We start from the raw sequence: 20312 nt of genomic DNA, 5'->3' as shown, positions 1-20312 counted from the left end.
CATCCATGTCCAGCGATTCTCCTCCTTCCCCTGCCCTTCCCTCCTGCTCCCATCCATGTCCAGCGATTCTCCTCCCTTCCCTCCCGCTCCCATCCATGTCCAGCGATTCTCCTCCCTTCCCTCCTGCTCCCAGCCATGTCCAGCGATTCTCCTCCCTCCCCTGCCCTTCCCTCCTGCTCCCATCCATGTCCAGCGATTCTCCTCCCTCCCCTCCCGCTCCCAAACATGCCCAGCGATTGCCCTTCGCCCCCACCGTCCCCTCCCGCTCCCATCCATCTTTTTTAAATACCTCCTCGCCATTGAAGCGCCGCATTAAAGTCCTGCTGCCTGTCTCTAGCTTTCCCTCCCTGTTTGCTGCAGTTCGCGAGAACTTCGTGCCCTTAGTCCCGCCTTCTGACGTATGACGTCATACGTCAGAAGGCGGGACTAAGGGCACGAAGTTCACGCGAAGAACTACAGCAAATGGAGGAAAAGCTTGGGCAGCAGCAGCAGGGCTTTAATGCGGCGCTTCAACGGCGAGGAGGCATTTAAAAAAGATGGATGGGAGCGGGAGGGCACGGTGGGGGCGAAGGGCAATCGCTGGGCATGTTTGGGAGCGGGAGGGGAGGTAAGCATGGCACCCTCCTGTCATGCTTACCTCCTGCAATGGAGCCGGCTCGCCCCGAACAACAACCGGCTCGCAAGAGCTGTCAAAATTTAACAAGCGGCTCTTGCGAGCCGGAGCGAGCCGGCTCCAGCACACCACTGCCTTGGGGTCATCTTCGACTCCTCCCTCTCCTTCTCTGCACATATTCAGCAGACTGCTAAAACCTGTCGTTTCTTTCTCTATAATATCAGCAAAATTCGCCCTTTCCTTTCTGAGCACACTACCAGAACCCTCATCCACACTCTTATCACCTCTCGCTTAGACTATTGCAACTTGCTTCTCACAGGTCTCCCACTTTAACCATCTCTCTCCTCTTCAATCTGTTCAAAATTCTGCTGCACAACTAATATTCTGCCAGTGTCGTTATACTCGTATTAGCCCTCTCCTCAAGTCACTTCACTGGCTTCCTATCCGTTTCCGCATACAGTTCAAACTCCTTTTATTGACCTATAAGTGCATTCACTGTGCAGCTCCTCAGTACCTCTCCACTCTCATCTCTCCCTACATTCCTCCCAGGGAATTCTGTTCACTGGGTAAATCTCCCTTATCTGCACCCTTCTCCTCCACTGCCAACTCCAGACTCCGTTCTTTTTATCTTGCTGCCCCATATGCCTGGAATAGACTTCCTGAGCCGGTACGTCAAGCTCCATCTCTGGCCGTCTTCAAATCTAAGCTAAAAGCCCACCTTTTTGATGCTGCTTTTAACTCCTAACCCTTATTCACTTGTTCAGAACCCTTATTTTCTCATCCTCATTTTAATATTCCCTTATCTCTTGTTTGTCCTGTTTGTCTGGCCTAATTAGATTGTAAGCTCTGTCGAGTAGCGCTTTAGCCTCACTCCCCTGTCTCCCTCTTCTTTGTCCCCAAATCCAGCATCAGCCGCTCCTCCACTGAACAACTCTCTGAACCCTCCCTCCCCTCCCAGCTCTACCTGTGAACTGCCAGCAGCAGCAGCGATTCACATTTGCTGCCTGCACTGGCCTTGCAGGCTTCCTTCTGCCACGCCTTGCCAGAGAGGAAACAGGAAGTAATGGAGTGAGCAGAGGAAAGGGCACCAGTGGGCAAATTGCACAGGATGGAACTACAGCTTGGTACAGTCCTGCCTGTGTCCGAGTCAATCAGATGCTTCGGAATTCACTCCCATGTTCTGTATTTATGATAGATTAATCGCTTTGTGCGGAAAAACTACACTGGCTCCCAATCAAAGAACGCATTGCCTTCAAAATCTGCACTATGATTCACAAAATTATATACAGCGATGCACCGGGGCTACATGACAGACTTGATCGACCTACCTACTAGAAACACATCCGAATCAACACAAATGTACCTAAATCTCCATTACCCCAGCTGCAAAGGACTCAACTACAAATCAACTTACGCATCCAGTTATTCCTACATCAGCGCACAACTGTGGAACGCACTACCAAAAAGACTTGAAAACTACATACGACCACTTACACTTCAGGAAAACACTTAAGAGCCACCTGTTCAAAAAGGCATACCCTGACCCAACGTAAATGCCTGATCTCTGCGACACAACTACACTAACGTTCGTAATGGTCATCACACAACTCTTCCGTTGTACGATTTCTTCACGTGGTCCTACCACATGAACCTTATCCAACCACAGCATCACCTTGTATTTGTTTACTCCGGAATCTGAAAACAGCTCTCCGGCACTATGTAAGCCACATTGAGCCTACAAATAGGTGGGATACAAATGTAATAAATAAATTGTGATTTGCATCTGCCCAGGATGTGAATTTGCGTAGCTTACCTTGATCTGTTCTCTCTGGTTGTGTTTCTTCGTTTAAACATAAGTTGGACCTTGCTTTGGAAAAAAAAGGAAAAACGTGTGACATTTGAAAACTGAGGTGCACTATAAAAAGCTGTAACAAACTACAAAGCATTGTGACATTGTAAACATTTAAAAACAAACTTAACAGTAACGTGAAATCATTGCTGAGCCATTTTCTACTGAACCCATAATTTGGGCCTTTTTCCATTGTTTCACTTTCTGATTGTGTGCTAATGTTAGCGTTAGCTTATGACATGAAAAATGATCAATGTGGGAGCATTTACTACCTCCTACATAAGCAGGAAAGGGCCCATTTACTAAAGCACAGTAAAAAGGGCCCTGCACTAGCAGTGGTAGCCAAGCGTTCTTGCCAGCACCAGGGTCCCTTCTACCGCAGCGAGTAAAAAGGCCGAAAAAGAAATGGCTGTGCGGTAAAGTTCACGCTTGCCACTCGGCCATTTTGGGAAGAGCACTTACCGCCACCCCACTGAGGTGGCGGTAAGGCTCCCACACTAGTCTGGCGGTAACCGGGCAGCGTGCGATGCCCGATTTCCGCTGGGTAACCCCCTGTGAAAATATTTAAAACTCTTTACACTAGCACCGGAAACGGTGCGCGCTGTGGGTGAATCTACCACCAGCACCCACGTTGGGCCAACGGTAGTTCTGGGTTGCCACAAGGAAACCCTTTAGTAAAAGGGAAAGGGGATGGGACTTGATATACTGCCTTTCTGTGGTTTTTCAAAGCAGTTTATATATTATATACAGGTACTTAGTTCTACCTGGGGCAGTTGAGGGTTAAGTGACTTGCTCAGAGTCACAAGGAGCTGCAGTGGGAATTGAACTCAGTTCCCCAGGATCAAAGTCCACTGCATTAACCACTAGGCTACTCCTCCACTAGCAACATTCCCTGTGGAATCTCAAATAGGCTGGGATTCTGGAATCTTGTTATTCTTTGGGGTTCTACATGGAATGTTGCTGCTCTTTGAGATTGTGCATGGAATTTTGTTTATGGGACTTGATATAATGCCTTTCTGTGGTTTTTGCGACTACGTTCCAAGTGGTTTACGTAGTATATACAGGTACTTATTTGTACCTGGGGCAATGAAGGGTTAAGTGACTTGTACCTGTATATAGTATGTAAAGTACTTTGATTGTAACCACACACAAAGGCGGTATATCAAGTCCCATTTCCCTTTTCCTATTTGAGATTCTACATGGAATGTTGCTAGTGGAGGAGTAGCCTAGTGGTTAGTGAAGTGGACTTTGATCCTGGGGACCTGTGTTCAATTCCCACTGCAGCTCCTTGTGAGACTGGGCAAGTTACCTAACCCTCTATTGCCCCAGGTACAAATAAGTACCTGTATTTACTATGTAAACTGCTTTGAATGTAGTTGCAAAAACCACAGAAAGGCAATATATCAAGACCCTTTCCCCCCTGTATGCAATATGTAAACTGCTCTTTGATTGTACCACAGAAAGGCAGTATATCAAATATATGACCCATATTCAAGTAAGTAAAAGGATCCAGCTGGTCATAGCCTGTGCCAAACCAGGGGGAATTTCTTTGGGGGCAATTGATTGCTGGCTCAGTTCGCTGCAGAATCACAATCGTGAACCGACGATGTACCCAGCAGCTCTGTCCAGCAAAGGAAATCCGGACATATATCCCAAAGCTCTGCACCAGCCCAAAGACTTGTGAAATGAACTTGGTAACTCACCCATCTGTCTTTGCTTGTACCGCCAGCAAAATACGACACCGCCAATGATCAGCGCAATGAGAACAACGGGAACAGCAACGATCGGGGCGAGCAGTCCGGCCTCACTTGGCAATGCTGTTTATATGTGAAAAGAAAATGTATAAAAATTCAAACAGGTGCCACAACCAAAACATTCCTACATCTCCCTACATTCCTCCCCGGGAACTCCGTTCACTGGGTAAATCTCTCTTATCTGCACCCTTCTCCTCCACCGCTAACTCCAGACTCTGTTCTTTTTATCTTCCTGCACTATATGCCTGGAATAGGCTTCCTGAGCCGGTACGTCAAGCTCCATCTCTGGCCGTCTTCAAATCTAAGCTAAAAGCCCACCGTTTAGATGCTGCTTTAAACACATGAAGCCCATACAATCTCATAGACACGCACCAATACACTCTCTGAAATCTCTTCTCCCGCGCTCTCACCACTCTTAAACCCTACCCACAGATAAAATTGTCAAACCTCCCTGTTCCCTCGATACTGTTTTGTCCCCCTCTCAACTCACCACTGTTACATTCCACTGTTCTATTCCCTAATAATATCCTGAAATTACTCTGTCTTATATAACTCTTCACAATGTAACCCATAATTGTACTGCAACCAATTGTACTTCCATCATTTACAATGTATTGTAAGCCACACTGAGCCCGCAAATAGGTGGGAAAATGTGGGATACAAATGCAAATAAATAAATAAAAATAAATTATTCAGTTGTTCAGAACCCTTATTTTATCATCCTCACCTTAATATTCCCTTATCTCTTGTTTGTCCTGTTTGTCTGTCCTAATTAGATTGTAAGCTCTGTCGAGCAGGGACTGTCTCTTCATGTTCAAGTGTACAGCACTGCGTACATCTAGTAGCACTATAAAAATGATAAGTAGTAGTCTTTGGGATTCCGGAATGTTGCTACTCTTTAGGATTCTACGCGGAATCTTGCTACTCTTTGTCCTTTTCTCTTATTTGTCCTGTTTGTCTGTCCTAATTAGATTGTAAGCTCTGCCAAGCAGGGACTGTCTCTTCATGTTCAAGTGTACAGCGCTGCGTACGTCTAGTAGCGATAGAAATGATAAGTAGTAGTAGTAGCAGAATTCAGCCTCTATGAAAATCCAAAGGAAGCAGCGCAGGGATTGCAGGATGACAAAATGACTTCCAAGACCGAGCCCAAATGACCAGCCCAAGCACTAGAGTAAGAGCTTCAAAACAAGTTTATTGATACCCAAAACAAGCCTTCTTGGTTGTTTCCCAGCGACTGTGTATTTTGTGGCTGCAGCGTTATCCTGCCTGTGCTTTTTCAGCACCTCTCCACTCTTGTCTCCCCCTACGTTCCCCCTTGAGTGCTCCGTTCTGTTGATAAATCTCTCATATCCGTCCCTTTCTCCTCTACCGCTAATTCAATACTCCGTTCCTTTTATCTTGCTGCACCTCACGCCTGGAATGGACTTCCCGAGCCTGTGCGTCTAGCCCCATCTTTAGCCGTTTTCAAGTCCAAACTCAAAACCCACCTCTTTACCGCTGCTTTTGACTCCTAACTCACTTACCCTGTCCTTTGTCCTCACCTCTTTATTCCCTTACCCCCTTAATTGTTCTGTCTGTTTACCTGTCTTATCTAGATTGTAAGCTCTTTGAGCAGGGACTGTCTTTTCATGTATGGTGTACAGCGCTGCGTATGCCTTGTAGCACTATAGAAGTGATAAGTAGTAGTAGTAATGTAGAAGCCTGCCCTTGCAGATCAGCAACGCGGCCGCTCAGGCTTCTGTTTCTGTGAGTCTGACGTCCTGCACGTACTTGCAGAACGTCAGACTCACAGAAACAGAAGCCTTCGCGGCCGCGTTGCTGATCTGCAAGGGCAGACTTCTAGATGGAATGTTGCTAGTGGAGGAGTAGCCTAGTGGTTAGTGCAGTGAAACATGGGATGTTGTTACTATTTGAGATTCTGGAATGTTGCTATTACTTGAGATTCTACATGGAATGTTGCTATTCCACTAGCAACATTCCATATTTAGATTGTGAGCTCTTTGAGCAGGGACTGTCTTCTGTGTATGGTGTACAGCGCTGCGTATGCCTTGTAGCGCTATAGAAATGTTAAGTAGATAGATAGATCTATGCTTTTTGGCGTTGCTGTTGTAGTTTATGCAACTCAACCCCTGAGAGAGGCTAGCAAAGATATCAAAGGAGCATGTTCTGGTATGGTATGAATGGACTTTTTACAAGTGGAAGGCAGATATATTTCATCTTCAGGATTTACATTCTTCCCAAAACACACATAACCTTGAGCTAACTGTTGGAGTTTCAAGGAATACCAACATGTTTTTAGCAAACTTATTTCAAAGAGGGCTGGTGCAATGGTATTAGATGTCGTAGGTGAACCTTCAACCTTACACTTCTCCCCCAATTATCATTCGTGCCTCTTGGCTCCAGGGCCAGCCCGGCCCCTAACTGGACTAGGCATCTGCCTAGGGTGGCAGAATTATTTTTTTGGGAACGGGGGGGTAGGGAGGTAGTGCAGCTCTGGACAGGAGCAGAGTAGGACGGTAAAGCTGCTCTCAGTGCAGGATGGGATCTTCCAGCATAGACCCATGCTCAAACCCTGATGCATCCTTCCCCCTTCAACAAAAGGTTTGCATTGGAGGGAGCAGGATGTGGCAGGGTGTAAGCATGATGATAAGCCTCTGCTGAAAGGCCTCATCAAACAAAATTAAAATCCTGCAGGAAACAGGCAGCAACATGGAATGGATAGAAATTCCATGTGTGAAGGGAAAGTACTACTACTACTACTACTATTTAGCATTTCTATAGCGCTACAAGGCGTACGCAGCGCTGCACAAACATAGAAGAAATACAGTCCCTGTTCAAAGAGCTTACAATCTAATAGACAAAAAAATAAAGTAATCAAATCAATTAATGTGTACAGGAAGGAGGAGAGGAAGGTAGGTGGAGGTGAGTGGTTACAAGTGGTTAAGAGTCAAAAGCGTGGGCTTTCAGTCTAGATTTAAAGGTGGCCAAGGATGGGGCAAGACATAGGGGCAAGTACCTGGCAGAAACCCAAATAGTAGCAACATTCCATGTAGAACCCCAAAGAGTAGCAAGATTCTAGAATTCTAAAGAATAACAAGATTCCATGCAGAATTTCAAAGTGTAGCAACATTCTATATAGAATCCCAAAGAGTAGCAAGATTCCATTCAGAATCCCAAGTACATAAGTATATAAGTGTTGCCACACTGGGACAGACCGAAGGTCCATCAAGCCCAGCATCCTGTTTCCAACAGTGGCCAATGCAGGTCACAAGTACTACTACTACTATTTAGCATTTCTATAGCACTACAAGGCATACGCAGCGCTGCACAAACATAGAAGAAAGACAGTCCCTGTTCAAAGAGCTTACAATCTAATAGACAAAAAATAAATAAAGTAAGCAAATCAAATCAATTAATGTGTACAGGAAGGAGGAGAGGAGGGTAGGTGGAGGCGAGTGGTTACAAGTGGTTATGAGTCAAAAGTAATGCCAAAGAATATATTGGTACGACTGTACTACCATCTGCCAGGCCAGAACGAACACAGATGAAGAAACGATAACGGAAGTTAGGAAAGCTAGCAAAATTGCCAACAGTATTTCAATTGCCAACACAAAAAAATGCTATCTCATAGGGTGTAAGGAAGAGGACCAGAAATGTAGTAAATTCACAAAAAATTGTTGAGAAAAAAGACCTCCGTCAAAACCAAGTCCAGCCCTACTGGCATCCACTGTAATTTGCAAGGGCAGCTCTCCATAATTGTGCGTCAAAAAAATTATACAAAATTAGAAAATTAAAAAATTAATTACCAAGAACTCTCCCCTGGTCCTCAAACCCTACATTCAAAAAAAGAAAATAATTCAATTGCGATACTGGCCACTCGTCAAAACGTAATCTCAGAATTGCTTCATATAAATCGATCATATAGCATTGTTTTATATACAATTTCAAACAGTCTCATATAATGATCACTTATCTCCAGCAGATGAGTAAAAGTGCCCGACAGGGGTTCCCTGTTTCGCCATTCCAGCTGCTTCAGGGGAAATCTGTGACTTGATCAAACTGCAGTACTCAATCGGCTTTTCTCAAACAAAGATGGCTGCGGGACACAGAAAAACGTCAGCGTTAATAACCTTCCCAGCTGATGTCATCAACGTAATGACATCATCACAGCTTCAAAGAAAGGATCTCCAGTCTATGGCAACGTTAAGCCCCGTAGGAGTCACAGACCCTAAAGTAAATATCCACTTCCGTTCATGTTGGCGGAGCAATCCGGTCAAGTCACAGATTTCCCCTGAAGCAGCTGGAATGGCGAAACAAGAAACCCCTGTCGGACACGTTTACTCATCTGCTGGAGATTAAGTGATCATTATATGAGACTTTGAAGCTGTATATAAAACAATTGTATATGATCGATTTATATGAAGCAATTCTGAGATTAAATTTTGGCTGGTGGCCAGTATTGTAATTGAATTATTTTCTTTTTTTGAATGTAGGGTTTGAGGACCGGGGGGAGAGTTTTTGGTAATTGATTTTCTAATTTTGTAGAGTTTTTTTAGACTTGTGATTATTAAGAGCTGCCCTTGCACATTATGGTCGATGCCAGTAATTTATTTATTTATTATCTCAATTGTACCCCACATTTTCCCAACAGCGTCAGGCTCAATGTGGCTTACAGTGCACCGCAGAGGCAGACGCCAATGCAGTAATATTAAGCTAATACAACTGTCCAATCAATCATGAAAACCCACCTCTATAACTAACCTAATCACTCTCTTCCTTCTTCCCCCTTCCCTTCCGCTACACTGTACCAACCATATCTGTTTCCCTGATATGATAACGTCAACAAATCTATGTAAGCCACATTGAGCCTGCAAATAGGTGGGGGGAATGTGCGATACAAATGCAATAAATAATAAAACCTACATAAGTAATAATGGGGAGGATGGGGAAGGGACGAAAAGGGAAACCAGTAATGTAGTAACGTAGTAGATAATGGCAGATAAAGACCCACGTGGTCCATCCAGTCTGCCCAACACTTCCTCTTTATGTCCAGCATTTATCTTTTCTGAGTGTCCCTATCTGTCCTGTCCAATGTCTCCCTGCTGTGTACCCCCCCCCCCCCCATTGTTCAGTATCTCCTCTCTTCGTTCATAGCTTACTTTGTCCAGCATTCCCCTCTGTGTCCCTATTCCTCCCCTTTTGTCCAGTATTGCCCTTCTGTGTCCCTGCCCCTTTGTTCCCTTCTGTGTCTCTGTCCCTTCCTATGTTCCTTCCTCCTGTTCCCCCCCCCCCCCCCCCCAGCTCTGGCATCTCTTTCTCCCTCCTTCTGTTAGTCCATTCTCTTTCCCCCCCTGGTCCTCTCTCCCTCTCTCTCCAACATCTGCCCCCTCTGTGTCCCTATTCCTCCCCTTTTGTCCAGTATTGCCCTTCTGTGTCCCTGCCCCTTTGTTCCCTTCTGTGTCTCTGTCCCTTCCTATGTTCCTTCCTCCTGTTCCTCCCCCCCCCCCCCCCCAGCTCTGGCATCTCTTTCTCCCTCCTTCTGTTAGTCCATTCTCTTTCCCCCCCTGGTCCTCTCTCCCTCTCTCTCCAACATCTGCCCCCTCCACTTTGCTCCAGGTCTCTTTTTCTCTTTTCCCTCTGCCCCCCCCCCCCCCCCCACTCAACTCGGTTTTGACTGAGGTCTTTTTTCTTCACAATTTTTCATAAATTTAGTACGTTTCTGGTCCCCTTCCTTACACATTTTCCTTGTTTTTTTTGCAGATGATTTCAATTACCCCAATATTGACTGGATACATGTTACATCGGCGAGCGCTAGGGAAGTAAAAATTTTTTTTTTGTTTCATTTGTACCCCGCGCTTTCCCACTCAAGGCAGGCTCAATGCGGCTTACATGGGGCAATGGAGGGTTAAGTGACTTGCCCAGAGTCACAAGTAGCTGCCTGTGCCTGAAGTGGGAATCAAACTCAGTTCCTCAGTTCCCCAGGACCAAAGTCCACCACCCTAACCACTAGGCCACTCCTCCACTGCTTCTTGGAGCAACTTTTATAGGTTCAACAAGAGGGGGAGCTATTTTAGATCTAGTCCTTAGTGGATTGCAGGACTTAGTACATGAAATAAGGGTGTTGGGTCTTCTGGGAAACATTGATCATAACATGATCAAATTTGACTTAATAACTGGAGTGAAGTCACTAAAAAAAATCTACTATAGCAGCATTTAATTTTCAAAAGGGCAATTATGATAAAAGTGGAATGGACAGAGTCATTGGCTGTCCATATTACTAGACTATTAAAAAATGCCCGTTTCTGGCGCTAGCAAGGTTTTCCTTGGAGTGTGTATGTTTGAGAGAGTGTATGTGAGAGTGAGTGTGTGTGAGAGAGTGAATGTGTGTGTGTGTGTGTGTGCTCATCGGAAGAAAAAAAAACGTCTGTGTGCTTGGTTTTGAGTGTATGGGAATGACGGCTGTGTTGGGAAGTGGAAACAGAGATTAACCAATGGGCTTCCTTGCTTGTGTGTAGTAATCGTCATGCACCATGGCTGGAGTCGGAGAGGAGAAGGAGGGCGGTGGAACGGTGAGCGAGCGGCTATGGGAGGGTGGGTGAGGGGGACTGTGGGCGGGGGGACAGGGTCCAGCGCCGATGTTGGTTGGTTTTGAGTATATGGGAATGACGGCTGCATTGGGGAGTGGAAACAGAGATTACCGAATGACAATCTGATTTGTTGAGTGTCATTGCTCCGCCCTCAACGTCATCACGTTGTGACGCGGTGGTGGGGCAGACACTCATGGGATCTTGCAACTACAAATTTAGAACGTTGGAGGTGCCTTTTATATATAGAGATATGATTGCCAATACTGCCACCTATTATCTGTTGGAGGCAGCACAGATCGTTGTTTGATATTCTTACTCCTGAGTAAGGATTCCTGGTTAATAAGGAGAGCAGTGGTAAAGGAGTCTGAATTGTTTGCCAGCTCTCCCCCTGTGGCCTTCCTATCTCTGCTGCATTTTCAAAATGAAGGCTAGGGTAGAGAACAATCTTCAGCCTCTGTTGTCAATGAGTGCTAATGCTTCAGAATATCACTTAATCTGGTTGCAATGTGTGGCTTCAGAGTCATTCCTATCGTCCATACATTTATGCCACTGTTTTTTTAAACATTGGTTGAACACTAGAGAGAGTTCCAGAGCATAGGAACACTGGAAGTTTTAGTTCTTGGGAGTCTTGACAGGAAGTGAGCTACAGAGGCAATCAGTCACAGCCCACATGTGAAGTCCATTAAGAACCTGCAGCTAATTAGGCAGTGTGCTGAAGAATGCAAGAAAAAGCCAGGCTATCTGCAGAGAAGACAAACAGGAGAGGCAGAGGACAAGCATGGAGCTCAGACTAAAGACCACCCAGAAAGATAGCTTTAGGAGAAACCCCTTAGGAGGAGAATGCTTGAGGATTAGTTGTCAAGACTTGTAATAAAGGTAGGAGTTTAAATGTTCTTGGTTTATGTTTAAGGAATTAAGGAACTGCCAGATTCTAGGCAGAGGCAGAGCAACAGTGTATATGCAGTGTGAACTGAAATGACTAAAATCCTAGAGAAGTATTTGCCTTGGGCTTTAAGAGACAGCTCCTTTTGTTTTGTGGAATGCAGTGGTATATTATAAAAAAGGCTTCCTTCATGCAAAGGTTCTGTCCATAGTCAGTCTAAATGTGGCCAAGTTCATACAAAGTTAATTATGTTCAGTGGAAAATAAATCTTTTGGCTCAGAGTGACTTCTATGTGAGTGGAGGAGTGGCCTAGTGGTTAGGGTGGTGGACTTTGGTCCTGAGGAACTGAGTTCGATTCCCACTTCAGGCACAGGCAGCTCCTTGTGACTCTGGGCAAGTCACTTAACCCTCCATTGCCCCATGTAAGCCGCATTGAGCCTGCCATGAGTGGGAAAGTGCGGGGTACAAATGTAACAAAAAAAATATTCCATCACTGTTTCATTATTGTTTTAATGTGTTTATCCAGTCCTTAAATGCACATGGCTTTGCTTTTTAAACCAAAGGTGAATCCTAAGGGTGGTTGAACAGATTAGGTAGATACTGTGCTGTTTCTGACTTTACTTGTTTTGGACTGCTTTGGGTTCTACTGATCTGTACATCTGCTGCCTAGAATTTTGGAAGATGAAAATGAGAAAATAAAAATTAAGTTTTGAATGTACTCTGTAGAAGTTGTTTACTTTTGCAGTGTGTGCATGGATGCCTGTTCAGATATGTGCATGTCTATTCATATGGCTGTGATTTCTGAACATATGGCATCATTAAAGGACAGACTTTAAAATGCCCAGTTGGGTATATAATCTCAACTTTGTTAAATGTTTCAGACACATCCGTCTACTTGCTTCCATGATATAATTGAATTCTATTATTCTGTCTCACTGTATTTTCAAATATAAGCCGCACTGAACTCGAGTTATCCTCCACCTTGAATTCTATTATTCTGTCTCACTGTATTTTCAAATATAAGCCGCACTGAACTCGAGTTATCCTCCACCTTGAATTCTATTATTCTGTCTCACTGTATTTTCAAATATAAGCCGCATTGAACTCGAGTTATCCTCCACCTTGAATTCTATTATTCTGTCTCACTGTATTTTCAAATATAAGCCGCACTGAACTCGAGTTATCCTCCACCTTGAATTCTATTATTCTGTCTCACTGTATTTTCAAATATAAGCCGCATTGAACTCGAGTTATCCTCCACCTTTTTAGACACTGCCTATCCAGCTTGTGGTGGCACAAGTTTGCTTCAGTGAAGACTAACTCAAAATAACCTGTTCCTTAAGCTGGGCTCTAGTATTACCATATTGAAAATGTATGGATCCATAGGAGTCTGACTTGTCTGGCTTTTCCAATATTGCAGTTCTGTATATACACTACTGCCTTTTTAAAGGTAGAGTTACTGATATTTGTGTGTTCAGAATTGCTGCTGTTATGTTTGAGAGTCTGAGAAACTTTTTTGCTGGATTTAATGTTACTTCGCAAAGTAATTTGGTAGACAATCCTTTATTTGCCCTTTCGTAAGGAGAAGCGGGTGGAAGGAACACTGTCGGGAGCTCCAAGAACTAGAACTGGTTAATTTCGGCTTCAGAAGGGAGAGAAAGTAGTAGAACCAGAGGAAGGGGCAAGCAGACGTATTTTATTAATAGAGCTCAATAAGGCATTCTATATTTGTTATACGGTCTGTGCCAGAGCCGGTGGTGGGAGGCGTGGCTGGTGGTTGGGAGGCGGGGATAGTGCTGGGCAGACTTATACGGTCTGTGCCCTGAAGAGGACAGGTACAAATCAAGGTAAGGTATACACAAAAAGTAGCACATGTGAGTTTATCTTGTTGGGCAGACTGGATGGACCGCGCAGGTCTTTTTCTGCCGTCATCTACTATGTTACTATGTATAAAGCATAGTTGAGGTATATGTGCTACTGCAGTAACTATTTTCCAGGCTACGGTGATGTGTGTTGAGAGATCGACCAGACTCGTGTACTATTTTATTTATTTATTAGGATTTATTTACCACCTTTTTGAAGGAATTTCACACCTAATGGCAAAGTTTAAGTTATGGGATAATTCAACTTCTTTAAAAAATGTCAGTGATTCCAATGTTTCCATAAGCGTGCATGTGGTTTATGTTAATGCAGGGCAGACTGTTTACTTAGAAATCCATTATCAAGTACTACTACGGTTTAACATTTCTAAAGCGCTACTAGGGTTACGCAGCGCTGTACAATTTAACATAGAAGGACAGTCCCTGCTCAAAGAGCTTACAATCTAAAGGTAAATGTACAAACAGTCAAGTAGGGGTCGTCAGATTGGGGCAGTCTAGATTTCCTGATAGGTATAAAGGTTAGGTGCCGAAAGCAACATTGAAGAGGTGGGCTTTGAGTAAGGATTTGAAGATGGGCAGGGAGGGGGCTTGGCGTACGGGCTCAGGAAGTTTATTCCAAGCATAGGGTGAGGCGAGGCAGAATGGGCGGAGCCTGGTGTTGGAGACGGGTACTGAGAGGAGGGATTTGTCCTGTGAGCGGAGGTTACGGGTGGGAACGTAAGGGGAGATGAGGGTAGAGAGGTAATGATGGGCTGCAGACTGAGTGCATTTGTAGGTAAGAAGGAGAAGCTTGAACTGAATGCAGTATCTGACCGGAAGCCAGTGCACTCTAAGGCATTATTTAGGGGTATACCAAGCATTACTTACACCTATACGCCATTAACGGTTATGTAAGCCACATTGAGCCTGCAAAGGGTGGGAAAACGGGGGATACAAATGTAGCAAATAATAATAGACCTCCTGGATGCAAGGAAAGGAAGTAACAAGGGAGGCAACAGAGAGGGAGGTGCTGTTGGAGAAGCAAAGGTACTGGATAGGGGGAAAGAGATCTAATGAAATGAGCTGTTGCCACTGGTAGGAGGGAGAACTGTGCTGAGCGGCCATTGGTAGACGGTGTGGCGCAGTTCAAAGCAGAAAAGTCATCTAGTGTATCCAATACCCTTGCATTGGCCCCGGCTGAAGCAATGCAGCTTTTGCACCTATAAGACATTCCTGCTAGGTACTTTTGAACACCAAAGAAAGCAGGAAATACACAGACCAGAATAACCTATAAAGAGGTGTGGTTTTTTTTGTTTTTGTTTCTGCAGCAAGCTAGAGCGGAAAATACCAGTGGCGAGGAGGTGTGTTTACTTGTGTATATGTGCTTCATTGAGCAGGAACCCACTTCCTGTCTTGCCCACACAAAGTGAAAGGAGCAGATGTTAGAGCAAGTACAAGGTGCGTGTAAAAAGTAGAGGCAATGATTCAAAAAGAAATTGCCATACAAAAAAAGTTAATAGACCTATACTCTCTAGTATTCTCCAACAATCCCTATTTTTTATGGCTCATCACACACTGTGGACGCCATGGAGAAAGTGGTCCGCGTACGGATAATTCTTGTAGGCACTGTATTAAAGAGCAGGGTACCCTTTTTTTCATATGCTGTTTGTTTGTGAAATACTTTTTTCTTTCAATTGATGTTATCAGGACAGTTCCGACCCACCAATTCCCCCCTGGACAGCACCCACCTAGGGCTATTCCCACTGGGACTTTTCCCACCCCCAATATCCTTTTTTTTTTAAAAAAAAAACCTTATCGTCTTTTCTTTTCACTCTCTTATCGGCGACGTTTTTTTCCCCATGAGGCAAAGCGGTGCATCACGTTGCGCTGTGTGAGTGTTCGGTGCTGCTTTTTTTGAATGGTTACAGGAGGTTGAGAAAGCGGGAAGGCACCGGGGTTGTGGCGCTGCGAGGATCATTTGTCCGCGCCATCATACGGATTTACACAGAGGAGGTATAATAACGGTGTGTCGTTTTCAGGGGCTGATTATTATAGGGAAACCTAGCACAGTTTGTGGGTAAAATTCAGAGTTAGAGGGGGTGTGGGGGGGCATCGCCCCTCTATATGAACTGCATGTCTGGAAGTGGAAAGGGATGTGTAAACGGTGATGTTTGGGGGGATCTTTGCCCCCCCCCCAAATGCTCTGGAAGGGGACGGAGATTAATTGTCCAAGTGCATTTTGTAATTTTTTTTTTTAAGTTATGGGTGGGAACTGACCTAGAGCCTTTCTCAGATCTCTGCATCCCACTTTAAATTTACCTAAATATCAGGATACTTTATTTGATGTTTAATATCGATTTACCGTTCAACAAATTAAAAGGACATATCTCGCCAGATATTCAGTTGGCAGTGGTCAGCATTTTCATAAATGCTGACTGTTGTTGGCTAAAATAGCCCAGGATAGTCCGTGCCAGGCCATTATGGATGCCTTGGACACCAGAGCCACTATTCAGTCAGAACCTGCATGAGACTTGAAGTACCACAGACTGCTGATAGAGATCACGGCAGCCATTTTGATTTGGAGGCTGGCGCCAGGCAGGGGTGAGTGGGCATTGCTCTGGCCTGATTTCCCCCTAGACCACCAGGGACTTCTCCAGATAGGCCCAGGGGCCTACAGAGGTAAATGGGTGGGGGCTTGAGCAGACGCACTTTGTTTGTGGGGTGGGAAGGGGAGAGGATTGCATAATATTGTCAAACGTTTGTTGACTCAAAATAAACCCAGACGTCATCACTGTTTAGCCATAATTTTAGTTAAAAATTTATAGTCTGTATCTAACAAAGATATGGATGGATATAATCCACAATTTGTGGAATCTTTCCCCAGCTTTAAAATAAGTGTCACCCCCACCAGGTGCCATGAATGTGGCAACACAGACCCCTCACCCAAACTGTTAACATCTTAGTCAAGGGCTTTGCCAAATAATTCTTTAAAAGCTTGTAAAATTTAATGGTGCATCCATCTAATCCTGGGGCTTTCCCGTGGGGTAAATCCTTAAGGTCATAAGAATAGCCATATTGGGTCAGACCAATGGTCCATCTAGCACAGTATCCTGTTTCCAATCTAGGTAACGAGAATATGACAGAATCCTAAATAGTAGCAAGATTCACTCTACTCATCCCAGGGACAAGCAGTGGCTTTCTCCATGTCTGTCTCAATAGAACCTATGGATCTTTCCTCCAGGAACTTGTCCAAACCTTTTTTAAACCCAGATATACTAACCACTGATACCACATCTTCTGGCAACACGTTCCAAAGCTTAACTATTTGTTGAGTGAAAAAATATTTCCTTCTATTTGTTTTAAAAGTATCCTCTAGTCTTTGAACTTTTTGAACGAGTGAAAAAAAATCGATTTACATTTACCCATTCTACACCACTTACTATTTTGTAGACCTTTAGCATATTCTCCTCAGTGTCTCTTATCCAAGCTGAAGATTCCTAACCTCTTTAGCCTTTCCTCATATAAGAGGAGTTCCAACCCTTATTTATTTTGGTTGCTTTTCTTTGAACCTTTTCTAATTCTGCTATATCTTTTTAAAGATATGGCGATCAGAATTGCTCACAATACTCAAGGTGCAGTTGCACCATGGAGTGATATAGAGGCATTATAATATCCATGCTCTTATTTTCTATCCCTTTCCTAATAATTTCTAGCATCATGATTGGTTTTTTGACCACCGTCACACACTGGGAGGAAGATGACCCAAGGGACTTCATCCTCCGTCATGGCCTCTGCCAGTGCCAATTTGGACAATTCAAACCCTTCCAAACAGGGCCGCCGAGAGACTGGGCCAGACCCGGGGCAAGGCCACCCCCGGGGCCCCGCCCCCCTCTGTCCACCACCGGACTGGGCCCCTAAGTCGATCCCTCCAAAGGGATCCCGGCGCCGCAGTCCCCTCCACCTGTCCCCCTCCATCCACCACCGGGCCGGGCCCCCCTGAATTCAAATCATAACACCTCACCTCGACTTCGCTCTGTGTGAAAGAAGCAGAGCAGCGCCAGTCTGCAGATCGCCTCCCTTCAGGCCTTCCCTCCCTCGGGACCCCCTGAATTCAAATCATAGCACCTCACCTCGACCTCGCTCTGTGTGAAAGAAGCGGAGCAGCGGCAATCTGCAGATCGCCTCCCTTCGGGCCTTCCCTCCCCGTGTCCCGCCCTCGTCTGACGTAACTTGCGAGAGGGCAGGACACTGGGAGGAAAGGCCCGAAGGGAGGCAATCTGCAGACTGCATGATTTGGTGGACGGAGGGGGACGGGTGGAGGGGACTGCGGCGCTGGGCTCCCTTTGGAGGCCTGGACCCGGGGAATTTTGTCTCCCCTGCCCCCCCTCTCAGCGGCCCTGCTTATAAAAAAACAGTCTATCTCTTCAGGAGGCATCTGCTGCTCTGGTTTATATAAGATTTGGTAAAATTTAACAAACATCTGCTGATTTTGCTGTAATGATAGTCAATCTTGTCCCCCCCCCCCCCCCCCCCCCCCAATATCTAAGAACCTCAAAATGGAATTTCTCTGCGCTCGTTTTTTCAGCTTATGAGCTATCAACCTTCCTGCCCTATTGGCCAACTCAAAGTATTCCTTCTGCAAGATTTTTTAGCTTTTCACTAATACCTTCAAGGTTCATCTCCTGTAATTCAACGCAAATTTTTTCTGTTTGAGGCAGCAAGGTGCAAGATACTCCACCATGCTTATATTCTTAAGCTGATAACAACTGCTGCCTCAAGACATTTTTCTTTTGAGATTGCTCCTTTCGACTGTGAGTTGCCACAGCTATAACCTTACCCCTCATGACAGCTTTTAGGTCCTCCCAAAATATTGGAGGCAAAATCTCTTCTAAATCATTAAGGGGTCATTTTACTAAGGTACGCTAACAGATTTAGCGCATTCTAACGATATGCGCTAAATGATAAAATGCCCATTATATTCCTATGGACGTCTTATCATTTAGAGCTCGTTAATCGTGAGCTCGTATAACACACCGTAGTAAAAGTCCCCTAAATTCCAAAGTACTCCTTCCATTCCTTCTCTAACTGCAAAACATTTTAGGGATCCAAAAATAAGCCACCATCCAGCCGCCAATATTTCATCCTGAGATTCCACCACTAAGGACATTGATATAGCGTAAAGGGGACATGAGCTGACCATACAAGTAATAACGTATTTGAGGTGCCCAACAATGAATACAAATCCTTACCTACCATTCGCATATCAGTTCTAGAGCAGGTGTCGTGAACTCTAGAATAATTTTTTATTTATTTATTTATTGCATTTGTATCCCACCTTTTTCCCACCTATTTGCAGGCTCAAAGTGGCTTACATAGTTTTGTTAACACAATTATTCTTGGATGTCAGGTACAATTATTGTTGTATAGAGATTAGTTAAGCGAAGAAGTAAAGAGTAGAAGGAAGGCATTTATTAGGTATAGTAGACGGTAGGTTTTCAGCAGTGGATTAGTAAGGTTCTGGGTCTTCATTGTATACTTTGTTGAAGAGATATGTCTTGAGGGATTTGCGAAAGATAGTTGTTTCATTGATTGTTTTCAGGTTTCTAGGTAATGTGTTCCACAACTTTGTGCCCATGTACGAGAAGGTGGTATCATGCATCAGCTTGTATTTTAGTCCTTTGCAGCTGGAGAAGTGCAGGTCGAGAAATTTGCGGGATGATTTTGTGGCGTTTCTGGGAGGTAGGTCCACAAGGTTTAACATGTAAGTTGGGGCGTCTGCGTGGATGATTTTGTGTACCAGTGTGCAGATCTTAAATGTAATACGTTCCTTAAGTGGGAGCCAGTGGAGTTTCTCTCTTAAGGGTTTTGCACTTTCATATTTAGGTTTCCCAAATATGAGTCTGGCTGCAGTATTCTGGGCAGTTTGGAGTTTCTTGATGTTCTCCTCTTTGCAGCCTGCGTACAGTGCATTGCAGTAATCAATATGACTTATTACCATTGACTGTACCAGGGTACGGAATACGTATCTCGGGAAGAAAGGTTTTACTCTTTTGAGTTTCTACATGGAGTAGAACATCCTTTTCATCGTGTTTTTCACGTGGGCGTCAAGAGTAAGGTTTCGATCAATGGTGACTCCTAGAATCTTCAAGTTTTGGGAGACAGGTGTGGTTATGGTGGAGAAGATTTTTGTGTTATGTTGTGTTATGCGTATAATCCCTACCGCTAGGATGGTGGAATCTCCAGATATCAATTAAATCCCAGTCTGAGGGGAGATTGTATATTTTTCCTCCTTTCTGCCTTGCCATATTCTCCTACCCAAGCTGTGCTGTCCAAATAAGTATTTTAAGGTTATATTAAAATCCCGTCCAATGATAAGCCCACTTTCTGCCCTCTTGGATGAGTTGACCAAGGCTTCCAAAAAATAAACCTTGAGCAGCATTCGGCGCATAATATTTATTTATCAAAGTATATAGTTGATGCTCAAGCTCCACTTTAAGAAGGGGCTATTGTCCCTCCTCATTTCTCACAACATCTTGACTGGAGGAGTGGCCTAGTGGTTAGGGTGGTGGACTTTGGTCCTGGGGAACTGGGGAACTGAGTTCGATTCCCGGCACAGGCAGCTCCTTGTGACTCTGAGCAAGTCACTTAACCCTCCATTGCCTCATGTAAGCCGCATTGAGCCTGCCATGAGTGGGAAAGCGCAGGGTACAAATGTAACAAAAATAAAATAGATACTATTGGAGATTCTACATGGAATGTTGCTACTA

The 20312-nt window shown here is 44.6% G+C and overlaps 1 protein-coding gene across 2 annotated transcripts in view; it reads right to left on the bottom strand.

Moving 5' to 3' along the window:
- Positions 1-20312, bottom strand: part of SLAMF1 (signaling lymphocytic activation molecule family member 1) — a 72525-nt gene that overhangs the window by 13590 nt on the left and 38623 nt on the right. For both annotated transcript variants that reach the window (XM_030188240.1, XM_030188241.1), the window contains exons 4-5: positions 4166-4279; positions 2427-2480 (exon numbers count right to left, since the gene is read on the bottom strand). In XM_030188240.1, the coding sequence (XP_030044100.1) occupies positions 2427-2480; positions 4166-4279 (168 nt within the window). The remainder of the gene's footprint in view (positions 1-2426; positions 2481-4165; positions 4280-20312) is intronic.

This window comes from Microcaecilia unicolor, chromosome 14 (genome assembly GCF_901765095.1).
Source record: "Microcaecilia unicolor chromosome 14, aMicUni1.1, whole genome shotgun sequence".
NCBI classification, from domain to species: Eukaryota; Metazoa; Chordata; class Amphibia; order Gymnophiona; family Siphonopidae; genus Microcaecilia; species Microcaecilia unicolor.
The sequence above is the reverse complement of the archived record's forward strand: the minus strand, read 5'-3'. Positions and strand labels throughout refer to the sequence as shown.